Here is a 20,120-nt window from a genome sequence, read left to right as displayed (position 1 = left end):
TCGGCCCATCTGGGGCATCCCTCTGTTGCAACCAGAGCCATTCTAGCGCCTGAGGCAGAGGCCATACAGCCATCCTCAGCGCCCGGGCCAACTTTGCTCCAATGGAGCCTTGGCTGCGGGAGGGGAAGAGAAAGAGAGGAAGAAAAGGGGGAGGGGTGGAGAAGCAGATGGATGCTTCTCCTATGTGCCCTGGCTGGGAATCGAACCCAGGACTTCCACATGCCAGGCGACATTCTACTACTGAGCCAGCCAGCCAGGGCCCCTTTGGTCTCTCTCTTATCACAGGAATAGGACAGTGCTGGTAGAATCAGCATTACCTGTACCACACCAGTCCTGCTTAGGGTACCATGACCACCCACCCATCTGCTCTCCTACTCCCTCATCTCTCTAAGAGACAAAATCTCTCCAAGAAATCTTTGCATCCTCTCTAATTATAATAATACCTATTCAACATCAGAAGCAATAATTATAATGACAATTGTGGCCTCAGTCTTCCTTTTTCTTTTACTTATTTTTTTTTTGAGAGGAGGGGAGGGGAGGCAGACTCCCACATGTACCCTGTCCAGGACCCACCTGGCAACTCCTGCCTAGGGCCAATACTCAAATCAACCAAGCTATCCTCAGCACCTGAGGCTGATGCACCCAGACCAACTGAACAATCCTCAGCGCCCAGGGCCAACACTCAAACCAATCGAGCCACTAGCTATGGGAAGCGAAGAGTGAAAGCAAGGGGAGAGTGAGGGGGAGAGAAGCTGATGGTTGCGGGCACATACCTTCCAATATCCCACAGTCCTCACCACTTCCTACTCAGTACAACCAGATATATTTGTCTTACCTACCTCCCGGACATTCAAAATATGAAACCACTGGTGTCTCTGTTTCACATGTTTTGTTATTTCAATCTTTCCACAAGAGTATGAGCTCCTTGAGGAAGGATATGTGTCTTATTTCTTGTGTATTCCTCAATGTTGAAACACAAAATAAATGTTCAATCAATAGTTGGTGATTAAGCAGTACTAAAATTTATCTAAGTAAAATGTTTGGTTACTTGTTCATACTTCTTGTTTAACCTTACTTAGACAACAACCATACTATCTTTCACCTTAATTGTTTACTAAAAGATTCCTGTGCTATGTTCCATAATTGCTATTTTAGCTTTATATTAATACAAACCAAATTAAGTCCACAAAAACAATTTTATTCCCTGACTCAATTCCCAATTCTGGGTATTAAGTGAAAGAATTTGAAGAGAAGTCTAGTATCTGTTAAATGCCAATAAATAGGCCTGTTCTATAACCCTCTGTCTGCATTTCTATTAAAATTCTGCTATTTAAATTTCTTTTCATCTATCCCTTCCATTAGACTGTGAGCTCCTAGTCTTTGGTCTCCTCCCCCAAAACAATACCTGCTTATCCTAAAAAAACGTGCTCAGTAAGTAACCTCTGCAATAAACAGCACCATCCTAGATACAAGGGGCAAGCAAGGGGCGGAGGGATACCACTAAAATGCTTAGAAACAGAACATAAATAGGATACAGTTATATAGCAGTGCAAGTTAATAAGATTAAATGACTAATTAGTACAGAATTGTTTCCTAATATAGTATGGTATTACACATATGCTTGTTTATACTGGTTATCTGTCTCCTAAGAGATATTTTTACCTGTTTTAAAATCATCTTTTAAGAATATATATAAAAGGCACAGACCCTTTGAGTTAAAGCAAACAAACTCAATTAAAGTAAGGTTAAAAATTACCTCATGAGGGGACACTGGTCTAGTTACATTGAAGCTTTCTTCAACATCAGGAAGCCCAACATAGATATTAAGATATCTAAAAAGCAAATTATTCTATTACCAATTATACTTCTCCAAAGACCATATAAACAAAAAGGATAGTTTCCTCCTAAATACAGAATTATGCTTTGACAAATGCTTACCTTGCTAAGGATGGCAAACAAATTAAAAATTATAATTGGAGAACTTCTTAAAGTGATAGTACATACAACTTTACAAAGGAGGGAAGATATTATCAGATTATCTTTTTAAAAAATAGTGTAAATCTCTTTACAAAAATACTATGAACATAGCTCCCTAAAGATGATACTTAATGAAAAAAGCAAAGTGCAAAAAAAGTATCTATGTATGCTATGCAAGAAAGAAGAGGATATAAGGGGAAAATATATATACATGTTTATTTGTGCAAAATAAATATAGGAAGAAGAAAGCAGAAACTAATGAGATTGGTTACCTACAGAAAGTACCTGGGAACAGTGTGGAAAGAATTAGGAAGGAAGTGACAATATCCTGAATAGACTTTTTTTATAGGTATAATTCTTATAACCATAATGTTCCAACATACCCTGAAAATAAATGCATAATTAAAATCAACCAGGATGGCAGGTTGGGAACCGAGCCAAAATGGAATGCAACCCTTACTGTATTACAAATGAATAACATAACTGAAAAGATGGAAAAGAAAATAACTAATCTAAATAACTTTAGAAAACATTTTTTTGATTGAATACTATAAAGACAAAAAGGCAATATACAAATGATTTGATCTAATTAGATACCATTCTCACAGGAGTATGATTTCACAATTCTGAAACAACTGTATGTGTATTCCAGGATTGAAAAAGTTAAGTAACTATAGTGTGGAAAATAAGAGTCAGATTTCTCACTGTCAGGCACAGAACTAACAAACAAGAAAGGAGGGAAGGTTAGAATATGTCCTGTAGAGTTGGATTAGAATTGGAGGTATCTATATGCATGGTTTTTAATATATATAAAAATGGACAGGATATGTAAATAGATGTGTGTGTGTGCATTCAGTAAACACATACATATGTTTTCTAACTCTGCCTGCTATAGCTTTAGTATCCATATCTTGGTTTCTAAAAACTATTCTCCATTAAAAGGAAACAGGTTCCTTATAGAAATGGTTGATTCTAGGCTGGGCCAGGGAAAATAGCAGATGAACCACATCTCACAGTACTCAAAAATTAACAGGAGTGTTGAAAAGACATAGGAGACAACTTCAAGACTCCCATGGCCAAACTGAGACCATTTGATAAGATAATGATAATACTGGATTATGATCCATAGAATAAAGCAAGATCCATGAGTTTATATTGATATAAATAAAATTATAGATAAATATGTGAGAGAAAGAAAATACTCTTCCTTACAGTAAATTCCAGTACTAATTTAAGAGGGATGATGGAAATAGAGACCATTAGGTAAACACCACAGCATTAACTGTTATAGGTAAAAACCATCAACATACGCTAAAATTAGTAGATAAAATATGATGAAAAACAAGATATTAGCATCGTCTCAAAGGATCTCCCCATAATATACTTAACTACAAAAGGAAAACTAGTACCTCTACAGCGGGGACACCGGGACCATACCACTTTCATCAAATGAACAAAGTTAAAATCACCAGTACTACAATACTTTGATATCTGTACCCCCTGAAATGATACAGTAAGAAGGGAACAGCCTGACCAGGCGGTGGTGCAGTGGATAGAGCATTGGACTGGGATACGGAGGACCCAGGTTCAAAACCCCGAGGTCTCCAGCTTGAGAGTGGGCTCATCTGGTTTGAGCAAGGCTCACCAGCTTGAGCCCAAAGTCACTGGCTTGAGCAAGGGATCACTCACTCTGCTGTGCCCCCTCATCAAGGCACATATGAGAAAGCAATCAATCAACAACTAAGGTGCCGCAACAAAGAATTGATGCTTCTCGTCTCTCTCTCTTCCTGTCTTTCTGCCCCATTCTCTGTCATAAAAAAAAATAAAAAAAAATAATAATAAAAAAAAAGTTTCGTAAGAAGGGAACAAAATGTCACTTCTGTGGCATTCTTGCCAAAAATGCATAATCCAATCTAATAATGAATAAACATACAAACACAAATCAAAGGACTGTCTACAAAACAACTGACCAGTGCTCGCTTCGTCAGCACATATACTGAAATTGGAACTATACAGAGAAGATTAGCATGGCCCCTGTGCAAGGATGACATGCAAATTTGTGAAGCGTTCCATATTTTAAAAAAACAACAACAAACAAACAACTGACCAGAATTCTTCAACAGTGTCAAAGTCATGAAAGACCAAGAAGACTTAAGGAACTGTCACAGACTGAAGGAGAGTAAGGAGACATGACAATTAAACAATTAAATTCAGGGGTCCTGAACTGAATCCTGGACCAGAAAAAGGATGTTAGTGAGAAAACTAAATACAATCTATGGATTGTTGATAGTGTTATATCAATGCTAATTTCCAGGTTTTGTAATTGTGCTATAATCATGTAAGATGTTAATATTAGCTAAAGCTGGGTAAAGGATAAAATGGGAACACTGTACTATTTACATAATTTTTCTCTAAGTCCAAAATTGTTTTAAAAAACTTTAAGGCCTAATAATTTTAGTAATTTTTTAATCATAATGCTGCATGTTATAATTAGATTACCAATTAAACACTGAACACTTGATAATAACTTATTAAGCATATTTAAAAGTTTTGATAGCAACTACATTCACTTTATTTATTTACTTATTTATTTTTCTTGAGACAGGTAGGAAGGGAGAGAGATGAGAAGCATGAACTAGTAGTCGCGCCACTTTAGTTGTTCATTGATTGCTTCTCATACAAACCTTAACTGGGGATTTCAAGCCAAGCCAGTGACCCCCTGCTCAACCCAGAGACCTTGGGATCATGTTGATGATCACACACTCAAGCTGGCAACCCCACACTTAAGCTGGTAAGCCTGTGCTCAAGCCAGATGAGCCCGTGCGCAAGCAAGCGACCTCTCAGTTTTGAACCTGGGGCCTCAGTGTCCCAGGTCGACGCTCTATCCATTGCGCCACCACTGATCAGGCACAACTACACACAGTTTAAAAAATGTTAGCTATAATCAGAAGAGCAATCAAGAGCAGTTGATTCCTTACTTTAAGTACCACATGGGGTCAGCATCACTTGTCACCTTTTCATTGGCTTTCATGATCTTCTTTATCTGCAGTGGAAAAAGGGTAGCATTAGGAAAGACTCTAGTTTTCGATTCTTAGCTACATCTAGTTCTAAGATCTGATGCTTACCTCTACATTAATAAAATAGTTGAATGAATCTATATGCTGTTTCACAAGGCCTTTCACCTAAATGAAAAGGGGGTACAGTGGATTAGCAACAAAAGTAGGTTAGCAGATTATAGAATAGACTCTAATCCTAGGTAATCATTAAACTTTTCTCAAAACCAAAATGAAAAAAAAAAATCCATGAATTTTGTTTAGTAAAACTTTATATTTATGTGTCTTCACTCATTTTTCCTCCATCTTATTAGGACATCCACAAATTTTCCTCCTTGAGAAGCAACCTGACTTCTAGAATTCAAGATATAAGCATTTGAATAGTGGTCCCTAGTCTATTGCAGGGGTTAGGGTTTCCAGCACCCCCCACGATAGGCGAAAATCTGCGAAGTAGCAATCTTGTATTTATTATTTACATATATTTTAGGGCTTTATAAACCCTCCCCACACTCTTATAAACTTTTCTCACAGTTATTAACCTTTCCCACACTTATTTTGCTTATTTTACTGCAGAAATAACTAAAATAATAAATACAGTGTGTCCGTAAAGTCATGGTGCACTTTTGACCAGTCACAGGAAAGCAACAAAAGATAGAAATGTGAAATCTGCATCAAATAAAAGGAAAACCCTCCCAGTTTCTGTAGGATGATGTGGCAGCATGTGCGCATGCACAGATGATGACGTAACACCATGTATACAGCGGAGCAGCCCACGGCCATGCCAGTCGAGATGTGGACGGTACAGAGGAAAGTTCAGTGTGTTCTGTGGCTCACTAAATTCGAATCCGTGACCAAAGTGCAATGTGAATATCGGTGCGTTTATAACGAAGCACCACCACATAGGAATAACATTACTCAGTGGGATAAGCAGTTGAAGGAAACCGGCAGTTTGGTGGAGAAACCCCATTCTGGTAGGCCATCAGTCAGTGACGAGTCTGTAGAGGCTATACGGGATAGCTACCTAAGGAGCCCTAAAAAAGCTGTGCGTGAGCCCACATCGAACTGCACTGAATAGATATGAAACTGGGAGTTTTCCTTTTATTTGGTGTAGATTTCACATTTCTATCGTCTTTTGTTGCTTTCCTGTGACCAGTCAAAAAGTTCACCATGACTTTACAGACACATTATATATAAAAATACCCATATACCGCAAGATCCTGTGATATAGTAAAAAATCCACGATACAAAATTAGATATATACAATTTAAAAATCCACGATACAGGAGACCATGAAAAGTGAACTGTGATATGGCGAGGAACGACTATATACCTAATCATGCCCCATAAGCTAATAAATTTGGTAGCATTTTCTCTGCATCCTTTGAATTTTCTTTTTTTTTCATCCTTTTTTTTTTTTTAAAAGAGATTTTATTTATTGATTTTAAAGGGGGGGAGGGCTGAAAGCATCAACTCATAGTAGTTGCTTCTCATATGTGCCTTGACCAGGCAGGCCCAGGGTTTTGAACCAGCAACCTCAGCATTCCAGGTTGATGCTTTTATCCACTGTGCCACCACAGGTCAGGCATTCATCCTTTGAATTAAAAAAAAAAAAAAAAAAAATACAGCAATTGAGCATCATCTCTTCACTCTCAGACAATGCCTATTCACTTTTTTGTTTTTCTCCTACCTGGCAATTTTATGATTTTCACACATCCAAACTGGTCTTTCATATCACTTTATAGAAGAACAGGGTGGGGGGAATAAGTGTAGAGTCACTGCGTCTGAATGCGTCCAGCCTACGTACAGCTGAGAGTAGAGGAAGGGGCCTGCTTGGCCTTGAGTGACCTGGCAGGGCAAGGTCACTAAAACAACCTGAGGGCTATACGTGGTACTGACCACAAACACAGGGCGGCAAGCACACAGTGCTACTGCAGGCTCAGGGTGTTCCAATATGCTTGTAGGATAAAGTGTTACATAGTTATCACCTCCACCCCTCCAACCCAATACCCTTTTGTTTAAGCATATAAAATAAACCGGTTTTCCAGGCTCAGGTTCATTGTATCTCCATCAGAGCACAATGTCCCACCTGGCCCAAACTCTGTCTTTGTGTTTTCCTTAATCCTCCATCGACCTAAGGTCACAACAAATAAGAATCTTTATTAAGAAAATACTTGTATTTGAAATTGAAAGCAGGGGAAACTCAGGGACCCTAAGATCAGATACCAGCTAGCAGGGAGACTTCCTTTCATCTCTGAAGTCAATAACGACTGCACACGGGTAGTGCTGTGCGCTACTATGGGACACAGTGAATTAGAAAACACACAGACTCCCAAATCCTAAGATGTAAAAGGACTGTATGTGTTCCTTTTCTTTACATTTATATTCAAACACAATCAGTTTAGCACTTCTAGAACCTTCCTGACATGGATAATTATGAAACTTTTGCTTTAATTACACTTCCTTATTGGGGAATACCATTGGCTTACAAAACAATCAACCATCCCAGTTTTTGAAGCAGTCCTGACTGTCAGGGGAAAAAATTTAACCTTATAAAGATCTGAGGTCTACCTTCTGCAAGTTGACCACCCATTGGACTTAATAGTCTCTTCTGGAAAAAACGCCTGTTCGACAGTCCATTTAGTTATCACGTCTCTCTTTCTTGTTCTCACTTCCAAGCTGAAAACACCCTTCAACTACTTCTCACATTCACACTTTCTAGACCACTCAGCAGGGCTGTCCCCAGACGTGCTCCAATTTACTAGTGTTCCCCCTTAACACAGGCACCCTGAACTCACTGCTGATGTGCTTAACAGTTGGACCAATGTACAGAGGGCAAGAACTCCCTCATTACTGGCTTCAACTCAAAAGGTAATTTTAATCTTTACTAAAAAAAAAAAAAGTTACTAAGTCAAGCACACCCCTCCTCCACTTAAAGATACTTCAAGTTTCCCACTGCTATTAGAAAAACAGCCACAATTTTTAAAATAGCTTCAAATCTGATCAGAAATCTGATCAGCCCTGAAAGCTTCCCCAGCACCATCTCCCAGGACTCTCTCCTCTGCTTATAACTCAGAACTAAGTCATTCAAAACTCTACTCATTTTTCAAGTTTCCATTCTTTCATTTAACACATGCTTTCAAGATTTATCCATGTGGTAGTATGTACCAGCACTTGATTTATTTTGATTGCCAAATATTCCATTGTATGAATATACTATATTTTACTTATTCAGGACTCTGTTGATGTTCCTTCGGGTTGTTTCCACTTTGGGGCTATTACAAATAATGCTACTATGAATACATGTATACAAGTTTTTGCATGGACATATGTTTTCACTTCTCTTGAGTAAATACCCTATATTTAAGCATTTGGGAAATTGCTAGGCTGTTGTCCAAAGTAGCTGCAAAATTTACATTCCCTCCAGTAGAGTATAAAAGTTCCAATTCTCCACATCTTTATCACTTCATCCTAGTGAGTGCCAAGTAGTGTCTCATTGTGGAACCCCTGCTTCCTAGCACAAACCCCTTAAAAATGAATTGAAGCACTTCACCAATCTGTAGCAGGTCCTCTGCTATCCACTCATCCATTACAACCAGACAGGCCACTGTTTCCTATAGACTCTTTGAAGGCTCCTCTTGAGCACCTTTATTAAAGTCATTCTTTAGGTCCTACCTTTCAGCTGAGTTAAATCTTTTCTTATTTTTTTTTAAGTGAGAGGAGGGGAGATATTGAGACAGACAGACTCCTGCATGTGCCCCAACCGGGATCCACCCAGCAACTCCTGCCTAGGGCCGATGCTCAGACCAACTGAGCTATCATCAGTGCCTGGGCCCACACTTGAACCAATTACGCCACTGGTTGTGAGAAGGTAAGAGAGAGAAAAGGGGGAGAGGGAGAAGAAAAACAGATGGTTGCTTCTCATGGGTGCCCTGACCAGGGATCAAACCCGGGGCAGCCAGGGATTAAACCCAGGACTGCACACTAAGAGCAGAGGCTCTAGCCACTAAGCCAACTAAACAGGGCTTCCTTAGCTCTTAAGATACAGTTTATGGCCCTGGCCGGTTGGCTCAGTGGTAGAGCGTCAGTCTGGCGTGGGGGGAACCTGGGTTCGATTCCCGGCCAGGGCACATAGGAGAAGCACCCATTTGCTTCTCCACCCCACCCCCTCCTTCCTCTCTGTCTCTCTTCCCCTCCCGCAGCCAAGGCTCCATTGGAGCAAAGATGGCCTGGGCGCTGGGGATGGCTCCTTGGCCTCTGCCCCAGGCGCTAGAGTGGCTTTGGTCGGCAGAGCGACGCCTCGGAGGGGCAGAGCATCGCCCCCTGGTGGGCAGAGCGTAGCCCCTGGTGGGCGTGCCGGGTGGATCCCGGTCGGGCGCATGCGGGAGTCTGTCTGACTGTCTCTCCCCGTTTCCGGCTTCAGAGAAATACAAAAAAAAAAAAAAAGTTTAAAAAAAAAAAAAAAGATACAGTTTATGTCTCATCTCATTTGGGAGACCCTCTCTGACCACCTGTGGCATTACTCTTTTGCCAACAGCACTTGGTTTGTATTATTCATCTGCCATGCTACAATGTATACTTCCTATCTCTAAAATTAGGTAACTACTCTCTTAACTAGCACCTTATAGGCAGGGATACTGCCTTCTAATTCCTTATATTTCCCAAACCTAACAATGTACATAATTGTACATAGTCAACATGTTGGTGATAACATTTTAACCTTTAAAAAAGGCTTATTTCTTGACTTTTCATCAAAAAAAATACCTAATGTTTATTACTAAATGTTCATTACCTTTAAAAATGCTGGAAGCAGCCTCCATTTTTCCTGTGAATCAAAACAGTAAGAGTGTCAGGATGTATGCTAACAATTACAACATTTTTATAAGTTATTTTAATGTACCAAAAATGACACACTTTATCACAATAAGCAAAAGAAAGTAAATCAAAACTAAAAGAACAATTTTTATATGGTAACCACTTTTATGGAGATCATATAGGTGTGTACGTACATTCGTGCATACAAATACATGTACACACATATATACCACTTTCTTAAATAGAATATAATTTAGTATCTTCTTGATGACTCAAGATTCCAAGCACTTTATTTTCATGCCACTTCCTGAGTAAGCAGGTTTGCCAGTTTGAGAAAGGGACAGTAAGTTTCAGAGTGGAGACGCCAGATCTCTCAACTTCTTTCTCTCTCCCGTTTTCCATCAGCTAGTGCATGGTCAAGAGCTCATCTCAGAGCACATATGGTGTTCACCTTCTACATTAAAGAGGTGCAAACCTCCACACTTCTTGTGTTCTTAGGCTTTCTATTTATATTCTGCTGAGGTTGTAAGTAGTCTACCATGATAAGACTCTTCATGAATGGCATCTAAACTGTTAATGAAAAACCTGACAGATCGGTAGAACTGAATCTAAAGCAAAATATACTGTTTCTGAATAAGAGCCTGAGAATTACATAAGACCCTGCAGCAAAAATGAAACTTTTGACTTGCACTCTGGCATGAAAAGCAATGAAATTTTTTGAACAAGAGTGACATAATGATGTGACTAGTTTTAACTGGATCAGTTAAAATAATAAGTTGAACTGCTGGATTGAGAACAGACAAGGTTAGAAACAGGAAGATCCTTTAAGAGTTTATTGCAATACTCCAAGCTGATAATAGTACAGGTAGTGAGAAATTGTTATATTAGCTAGAAGACACAATGTGAAATTCAAGCCAAAGGACTTGATATAGATTAGATAGAGACTGAGAGAAAGAGGACTTAAGAATGACCCCTTAGGTTGCCATATATGGAGATGAAGAAGCAGGGATGCTGTCAGAGCAACAGGTTCAAAGTGTGGGAGGAGCTATCAGGAGTTTGGTTGGGGGCATGCTAAGTTTTGAGATATCCACTGGACATTCAGTTGGAGATTTGAAATAAGACAACAAACAGAAGTTTGGAACTTGGGTAGCCTGGAGATAAATTAGGAAGAGATCAGCAAATGGATGGAAATTATAGCCACATAATGGATGAGACTGCCTGAGTGTAGATGGAGAAGGGTCCCATGAAGAATAAGAACATTCCAATATTTAGAGATGAGGAACAGAAGGCGGATCTAGCAAAGTGAACTAAGGAAAAAGAGAGGCCAAGGAAAGAAGGAGACAACCAAAGAAAGTAAAAACATTTTTTCTTTTTTGAGAGAAAGAAGCATCAACTCATAGTTGCTTTCACTTTGGTTGTGCACTGATTGCTTCTTGTGCCTCAACTGGGGATCGGACCTTGGGCTCAAGCAGAGCCAGAAACCCCTTGCTCAAGCCAGCAACTTTGGGCTCAAACCAGTGACCATTGGGCTCAAGCTGGCAACCTTTGGGATCATATGGATGATCCTATGCTCAAGCCTATGAGCTGTACTCTATCCAGTGACCTCAGCATTCCAGGTTGGTGCTCTACCTTCTGCACCACCACTAGGCAGGCAGTAAAAACATTTTTCAAGAAAAAAGCGAGGTGGGGGCAAGGGGTATATAAGAAATCTCTGTACCTTCCTCTCTCAATTTCACCATGAACCTTAAATCTCTAAATAAAATTAAGTCTTTAAAACTTAAAAAAAAGCCCCGGCCGGTTGGCTCAGTAGTAGAGCGTCGGCCTGGCGTGCAGAAGTCCCGGGTTCGATTCCCGGCCAGGGCACACAGGAGAGGCGCCCATCTGCTTCTCCACCCCTCCCCCTCTCCTTCCTCTCTGTCTCTCTCTTCCCCTCCCGCAGCCGAGGCTCCACTGGAGCAAAGATGGCCCGGGCGCTGGGGATGGCTCCTTGGCCTCTGCCCCAGGCGCTAGAGTGGCTCTGGTCGCAACAGGGGCGTGCTGGGTGGATCCCAGTCGGGCGCATGCGGGAGTCAGTCTGTCTGTCTCTCCCCGTTTCCAGCTTCAGAAAAATACAAAAAAAAAAAAAAAAAAAGAGAGAAAGTCCAGCAAAACTAATCTATGATAGGAATCAAAAGATGGGGGCCTAGGCTGGTTGGTTCAGTGGTAGAGCATCAGGCCAGTGTGTGGATGTCCCGGGTTTGATTCTGGTCAGGGCACACAGGAGAAGCATCTATCTGCTTCTCCATTCTTCCCCCTTTCACTTCTCCCCCACTCCTGCAGTTGGTGCAATTTGGCCCCCAGGAGCTGAGGATGGCTCTATGGCTTCTGCCCCGAAGAGCTCAGCTGCTGAGCAAAGGAGCAACCCCCCAGATGGACAGAGCATCACCCCCTAGTGGGCTTGTGGAGTGGATCCCGGTTGGGGTGCATGCAGGAGTCTGTCTCTGCCTCCCCTCCTCTCACTGAAGGAAAAAAAAAAGATGGAGGTGGTGGTAAAGACAGACTGAAGGGTAACTTTCTGGGGTGATGGAAATGTTTTACGTCTTGATTTGGGTGGTAGTTATTTGGGAATACACAACTGTCAGAACTAATGTAATAGAACACTCAGTACTCCTGCATTTTATTGCATATAAATCTACAAAGAGGAATGAGAGAAAGATCAAAGTAGCTTTATAAGAAGAGTAGAAACACTGCAGGGAATACAGGTGGTGAAGGAGGGAAGAGAGTGAGGGAGAAAGAGGCTGGGCAAGCTATCAGTAACCAGACTGAAGAAGGTCTTATAAACATAGTAAACACTAGATTTTGCCCTATAGGCAGAGATTGAAGAAACTGAACAAACATAGCAACACAATCATATTTGCATGTTTAAACTGATGGCTCTGGCCATGAAGCAGAGAACAGATAGGAACAAGAGAAGTTAGGAGCCTAGGAAGTAAGAGATAACAGAGGTTCAGACTTGGAAAACAGCTGAATGAAGTTCCAGATTTTAGTATAGGACGGATGGAAGATTGGACACAGAAGGTCAAGAAGAAATGTCATTCCTGAGTCAGAAGACTGGAATTGTGGTTTCTTCATGTTTGTGCAAGAAGTAACAATCTTAGGCTTATTTCTTTAGCTGTATGGAAAAGCAGGCCAGTCAGCAGCGAAGGATGAAGACTAGTCAGACTGCCAGAGTACAAGTTCCAGATCAGCTGCTGATCAACCTTCTGACACTGGGTTATTTAACCTTTCTGGGCTTCCAGTATTCACTGGCAAAACGTAGTGGAAATAGTACTTATTTCAGAGAATTAAACACCATAATGCATGTTAGGTTTACAACAGAGCCTGACACACAGTACTCATTAAGTGTTGGCCCTTACTATTACCTCCTGATAATGACTAGCAGTGTATTTATTGCAGACACTCGTAGATTGGATCTGATGGACTGACAATAGTAACTCGATCTCATTAATGAGCCAATGACTATAAAGAGGTTCTTATAATCCCACCAAAGTTCACTGATCATGTCACTTTCCTGCTGAAACTCTTCGACAGCACCTCACTCCTCCTGCAGATGTCTAGCAAAACATTCCATAAGCAGGACTTGTACCTACCCATCTTTCATCTCTCCTCCCCTCTCCTTCACTCTAAGACTTATCTGAGTTCCTCAAAAACTACCGGGGTTCAAGTGTCCTGTTCTCTAGACCTGAAATCGCTGCCCTATCTTTCCAAGACTCGTTTCTCTGGATTCCCATTCCATGCCAATTACGATTCTGGGGCCCTGAAAGGTTATGATATTAGAAAATAAAAGCATGTCAACAGCTGAACTTCATCGGGCAGCTGCTCCCTGTAGAGCAGTTATCCTTAACCTCTGATGACCTGTCTAAAGCTATGGGGCTATTTCCCAGAAAACACCTATGCAGAATTCTGAATAAATGTTCAGGGCGCTTAAAATACGCCTGCAGTCTAAACTTGAATTCCAGGGCGAAATGGGAGATTACTAGCCTGGCACTGAGACAATGTGGTTTTACCACTACAGCCAGCTATGGGACTTCACGAAAGAGGCCTAAGCTGCCTGAGCATCAGTATGGAATATGTCCACCATCAGTATGGAATACTCGCAAAGATGGAATATGTCCACCAAAGATGGACCCAAGGGCAATCTCCACACACATGAATGCAAGGAAGGGCCCAACGCGAGAGCTCGTCCCGTGCCGCTAAACTGCGGCACACCGGCTAGCGGCAGCCGGCTGGGGAAAGAACAACTCGCCGTGTGGAGACCTGAGCATGCGCAGAAGCTGCGGCCCGCCCCGTTCTGGGGCGAGAGCTATCCGGGTACCGCCTCCCAGGGATGCGTCTCGGCCCCTTCCTTTATCCGCGTGCCTGGCCTTCACCTCTACAGTTGATATCGGCGCAGCCAGCTGCTCCGGGGTCAGGTTCCCAAATTCCTCCGCAAGCACGTCCATACTGCTCTCGATGAAGGAAAAAGCAAACAGAAGCACCACACACCAGCCTTCGCTGCCTGAAGGAAGTAGCCGTAACCGTAGAGAGGCGTGCGCGTGCCTAAACGTTCCCCGCCGCGCAGGTTGAGTGAAGGCGCAACAGAAAGGTTCCGCCTGCTCCCGGCGTGGAACCCGGATGTGGCTGAGTCGAAGTTGGGAAACTGCGCCCCTTGGTGTCGTTTGGAGGTCTTGCCCGAGCGACCCTAAACTTCGGAGGACAGGTTCATTGCCAGATATCCTGTAATTGAGACCAATAGAGCATATTGGTTGTAATTTAAAAAATAATTAAGAGAAAGGGGTAAACGAGTAATTTAAGCAACTTGAGCCACGGAGACAGAGAGCTCACGTAATTCAGTCAGTCCAAAACGACACGTTGTATAGTATATTTAAATAGGAAATTTGCCAAATGCTTAAGGGAGAGTGGTTTTAAGAAAAATACGGTTGCACGGCCTGACCAGGCGGTGGCGCAGTGGATAGAATGTCGGACTGGGATTTGGGAGGACCGAAGTTCGAAACCCAGAGCTCGCCAGCTTGGACCTGGGTTCTTCTGGTTTGAGCAAAGCTCACCAGCTTGAGCCCAGGGTCGCTGGCTTGAGCAAGGGGTCACTCGGGTCCCCACGGTCAAGGCATATATGAGAAAGCAATCAATGAACAACTAAGGAGCGTCAATGAAGAATTGCTTCTCATCTCTCTCCCTTCTTGTCTGTCTATCTATTCCTCTCTCTGTAAAAAAATAAATACATGAATAAAAAATAAAAATACAGTGCGTGTATGTGAGTAGAATATTATTCAACTATTATAAAATAACCATGGCGAGGTGGTATTAACTCACAGGACAGTTCAATTCTAAAAGGACTGGAGGTAAGGTCCAGGAATAAATATCAGCCAAGGAGAAATTTAGTATGAAAAGGTGACATTTCAAATCAAGGAAAAGATAGGTTATCCAGTAAATGATGTTGGAAGAGCTGATTAGCCATTTAGGAAAAAAAGTAAACTCTGTATGGATGAAATATTTAAATGTTAACAAAACTTTATAAGAAAATGCAAGTGAATTTATTCATAACGTGTGATGATGAGGGCCATCAAGGCAACAGTCAGAAATCCATAGATTTAATAATATAATTCTAATCATAGTTTTAGAATTCCATGAAAAAAAATTAAATTTCTGAACAGATTTTTAAAAATCACCATGAATAGAGTTTTTAGAAACACAAGTTGACAAAAGACAAAGACTTGGTATCCCTAGTTTAAAACGAACTTATACAAATCTATAAGGAAAAAATCCCATTGGGTAAAACAAAACAAGAGATACTAACAGTATTGTTTAGTGGGTAAGGAGTTTCACTTTAGGAAATGCAGAAGTTCTGGATATGGATGACGATGATTGCACAACAATGTGAACATACAGCCCCTGGAATAGATACTTAAAATGATTAAAATGGTAAACAATGTTTTACTACAATAAATTATAAAAATCTGTTAAATATATATTTGTCATTTCCTCATAAATGTACAGACCTTGACCCAGGTTAGTCTAATTGCTGAATTAGCTACTTCAAGTAATTTTGAATGTCTATATCTTCTAAGTATTTTACTGATTTCTGAAAGTAAGAGGAGAAAGGAAAGAAAAAAAGAACTCTTGCTCAGGATTTTACACTTTGCTTAGGGACAGATACACTTTTGTATTATTTTCATGAATTAGCAGAGAGCAACCTATTTAGAATCTAGTCTGGAAGGGACTGTGAAGTGATTATTTTTTTGTATTTTTCCAAAGTTAGAAGTGGGAAGGCAGTCAGACTCCCGCATGCACCCCACTGGGTCCCACCCAGCAAGCCCACCAGGGAGTAATGCTCTGCCCATCTGGAGTGTTGCTCCATTGCGGCTGGAGCCATTCTAGTGCTTGAGACGGAGGCCATGGAGCCATCCTCAGCACCCAGGCTAACTTTGCTCCAATGGAGCCTCGGCTGCAGGAAGAGAAGAAAGATAAGGAGAGGAGGAAGGGTGGAGAAGCAGATGGGCACTTCTCCTGTGTGCCCTGACCGGGAATCGAACCCAGGACTTCCACACGCCGAGCCAATGCTCTACCGCTGAGCCAACTAGCCAGGGCCATGAAGTAATTTTTTTTGAGAAAAGAGATGTCAGGGTTGGCTTAAATGTTTTGGCTTTCTGTTCCTAAGTCTTCTTGGCTTCCTGCTGTCAAAGTGGTTCCCAAACTTTAGACTGCCTCACCTGGAGAGCTTGTTAAAACAACCTCAGCTTTCTGATTTGGTAGTTTTTGTCTTGGGTCTGCATATTTACATTTCTAATAAGTTCCCAGGTGATCACACTTTGAGAATCACTTTCTAACATAAGACCCATCACTCAGTACCATATCTTCTGCTCATTCCTAGCTCTCCTTCAGACTGGGACCTTCTGGAACAGAGACAGTCTTGTCTGTCCTTGTATTTCCATGTTCAGGGACAAACACAATGGGTTTGTTCCTGAATAAATGTGTGTGGAAAAAAATAATTTAAAAGAAAAACATGGAATGAGTTGATAATAAATGCAATGTTCTGTTTTACAATTTTTTTCAATCCTAATTTTTAAAATTTCTCTTGAAAAGAGGAGGATGTGGTTGCTAGGGTCCCAGAGTCATAGCAATAATTGGCTGATGTTGAGTGGAGTTAGCCCTTACGCCACAATTGCCACAATTTTTCATCACCTGGCCCCTGAGGTGTCAGCATTTGCACTCCCTGGTGAAATCCATGACTTCTTTCTGATATTCTAAGCAGAAAAAAAAAAAAAAAATCAGAAACCAAAAAGCTAAGAACAATCTCCTGATTTTTGTTCTCTGCTGTCACATCCTTTTCCTGAGATGTTGGCCAAAAAACAGTGGTAGCTTGAATAGAGGCAGTTAGGGAAAGGGAATTGCAGAGGGAAAATGGTTGATACCCTGGACTACTATCCTATCACATATGTAAAAGTGTTTGGGTGGCCAGGTGGGACAGTGAGTAAGGCAGTGGGAAAAACAGGGGCATTGGTTAAAGGAGAATAAAGGAAAGTGCAGGCCCTGGCCAGTTGGCTCAGCGGTAGAGCGTTGGCTCAGTGTGTGGATGTCCCGGTCAGGGTACACTGGAGAAGAGATCATCTGCTTCTCCACCCCTCTGCCTTCTCTGTCTCTTTCTCTCTTTTCCTTTCCCACTTGATTGGTTCAAGCATATCGACCCAAGTGCTGAGAATGGCTCTGTAGAGCCTCAGTCTCAGGCGCTAAAAATAGCTCAGTTGCAATCATGGCCCCAGATGAGCAGACCATTGGCCTGAGACTGGGGTTGCTGGGTGGATCCCGGTCAGGTAAATGCTGGAGTCTTTCTATCCTTCCTCCTTTCATTTGGAAAAGAAGAAAAGGAAAGGGGAAAGCAGAAGTGTCCAAGCTGTGCCCTGGAATATTAAAGCTTCTGTTCCCTGAGTGTTTACTATTTGCCGTACATTAGAATAACACTTTATGTGTATTCTCTGATTTAATGAGGAACCCCTGGGGGATAAGTAGGATTATCCTCACTTGACAGGTAAGGAGACTGAGGCTCATAGGGATTAAGAAATTTGCCAAGCAGAGCTGGGATTTAAATTCATAATTATCTGACACCAGAGTCCATGCTTTTAACCTCTCCATCATAATACTACAGTGAAAGGAGGGCGGAAGGAGACATTTCAAGCAGAGAAAAGCAGCCTGCACAATGGCACGAGGGCTTTCAATGACATAATGCCACATTCTGGTGATTGAGTGTAGTTCTCCCATAGGGCCATCAAGGGAAGTGTTTCTAGATGACACTAAAAAAATCCATTGGGGCTGAACCTTAATGGTCTTTATGCCATGTTAAGTTAGACCTTATGAGAGGCTTCAACATGAAGATACTAGAAACAAAAGAAAGATTATCCTGTCTTCAAAACCTCCATCCATTCAGGGTGGGAAAATGTGTGGTCTTGATTTCTATACCTGAATAAATTCATACTAGAACTAGAGAAGACCAGAACAATGTTGGAGAAAGAATAAGCGCTCTTCAGTGTGAAAAGGCAAGTGCAAAGGGGGAGTCCTTGAAGTCTGTCATTTCACAGATGGAGGAATATGATCAGAAGTCCCGACTGTAATCAGAGAGCATTTTGCATTTTGAGTAAGACTGAGTGGTACAAAACTTCTAGCTGCCTGCCATACCCACAGGCCTTTCTCTGAAAAGCCTCGCTTTGCGTCCTGTGACATTATCATTCTGCCAAATAGAGCCAGGTACCTGCCAAAGATAGCCATGTAAGGAAGCTGAGGTGGCTTGTCATGAGACCCCCTACCCAGTGAGGGTCAGTGGGAGATGGGGTGTCCATACTGAGTAATGACAAATAGACCGCATCATATCCTCTTTCCTGAGACGTTTTTAAGGTGAACCAGAAGGAAGGCAGTTATAGAAAGCAAAAGTAGAGAAAATAACAAGTCAGCATTTGGTAGCAACAGGACAGTAAAAACTTTTCATTTGATGACCTAAGGAAACCAATGTAGCATATAGTTAAGAGCACATATTCCAGGGTTTGACTTTTTTTTTTTTTTCTGTATTTTTCTGAAGCTGGAAACGGGGAGAGACAGTCAGACAGACTCCCGCATGCGCCCGACCGGGATCCACCCTGCGACGCCCACCAGGGAGCGATGCTCTGCCCCTCCGGGGTGTCGCTCTGTTGCGACCAGAGCCACTCTAGCACCTGGGGCAGAGGCCAAGGAGCCATCCCCAGCGCCTGGGCCATCTTTGCTCCAATGGAGCCTCGCTGTGGGAGGGGAAGAGAGAGACAGAGAGGAAGGAGAGGGGGAGGGGTGGAGAAGCAGATGGGCACTTCTCCTGTGTGCCCTGGCCGGGAATCGAACCCGCGACTTCTGCATGCCAGGCCGACGTTCTACCACTGAGCCAACCGGCCAGGGCCCAGGGTTTGACTTCTTGAGTTCAAATATACTTACCAGCTCAGTGACCTTGGATGACTTCCTTTGCCTAAGTGTCACTTTGCACATATGGGAAAAATGATAGAGTCTGCCTTACAGTCTGTTGTGCAGTTGTATGAAGCCATTTATACCAAATCCTTAGGGTTTTTCTTACCATATGGGTAAGTGCTTGAAGGCTGTTATTATTTTAGGGGGGAAAATTATATTTAGGTTCTCCACCAAGTCTGCCAGTGCAGCTGTTGGGACAGATTCCTGGGTTTCCTTTCTTGTTCATAAAGCCTTGCACTAAATCCCGAGGTGCCTTCCTTTGAAATCTTAAAGAGACTAACATAGTAAGCTTAGAAAAGAAAAAAATAAAGCTTCACTTCAAAAATAGAGAACAAGAGGGCACAAGTTGATAATACAAACATATTTTCTAAAAGGTTAGATTAAATCATGGATAATAAAGTCATGATTGATTACTAAAGGAAATCAGAACATGTTGGGTTCTGCCACTCTCCTTTGAAGTTGACATCAAGGACAGTAACTGCAGCCTTCCATATACCCTTGAGTTTTTCTGCCAATGACAATATTGGGCTTAATGAACCATGCTTCTGATGAGATATCACAATTTTTATTTTTATGTATTTAAGTACTTAATTATCACATCTCACGATACTAAAACCTCTTGAAGCTTGAAAGAGATTTAGGACTAATAAATTACAGTTTTTATAATGTACCCTGGCTGCATTATGCGTTGGGATTTGCGGACAGTTTCAAGTACGTCATCTCATTCGGTTCTCATAGTATCTCTGTGAGGTAGGTAGGTAG

General features: G+C 41.7%; 1 protein-coding gene and 1 non-coding gene across 2 annotated transcripts in view; one reads left to right on the top strand and one right to left on the bottom strand.

The window, feature by feature from the left end:
* POLR3B (RNA polymerase III subunit B) overlaps positions 1-14,412 on the bottom strand; it is a 135,858-nt gene extending 121,446 nt beyond the window's left edge. Inside the window, exons 1-5 of the mRNA XM_066263543.1 lie at positions 14,252-14,412; positions 9,820-9,852; positions 5,103-5,159; positions 4,956-5,020; positions 1,757-1,832 (exon numbers count right to left, since the gene is read on the bottom strand). Coding sequence (XP_066119640.1) covers positions 1,757-1,832; positions 4,956-5,020; positions 5,103-5,159; positions 9,820-9,852; positions 14,252-14,323 — 303 coding nt within the window. The 5' untranslated portion in view covers positions 14,324-14,412. The remainder of the gene's footprint in view (positions 1-1,756; positions 1,833-4,955; positions 5,021-5,102; positions 5,160-9,819; positions 9,853-14,251) is intronic.
* LOC136321588 (U6 spliceosomal RNA) lies at positions 3,950-4,056 on the top strand. Its single transcript, XR_010728736.1, has one exon. It is a non-coding gene; the product is annotated as a U6 spliceosomal RNA (small nuclear RNA).
* Positions 14,413-20,120: the final 5,708 nt, after the last annotated feature.

The sequence above is a fragment of the Saccopteryx bilineata genome, chromosome 1 (genome assembly GCF_036850765.1).
Source record: "Saccopteryx bilineata isolate mSacBil1 chromosome 1, mSacBil1_pri_phased_curated, whole genome shotgun sequence".
Taxonomy (NCBI): domain Eukaryota; kingdom Metazoa; phylum Chordata; class Mammalia; order Chiroptera; family Emballonuridae; genus Saccopteryx; species Saccopteryx bilineata.
This window is presented reverse-complemented; position numbering and strand designations above follow the sequence as displayed.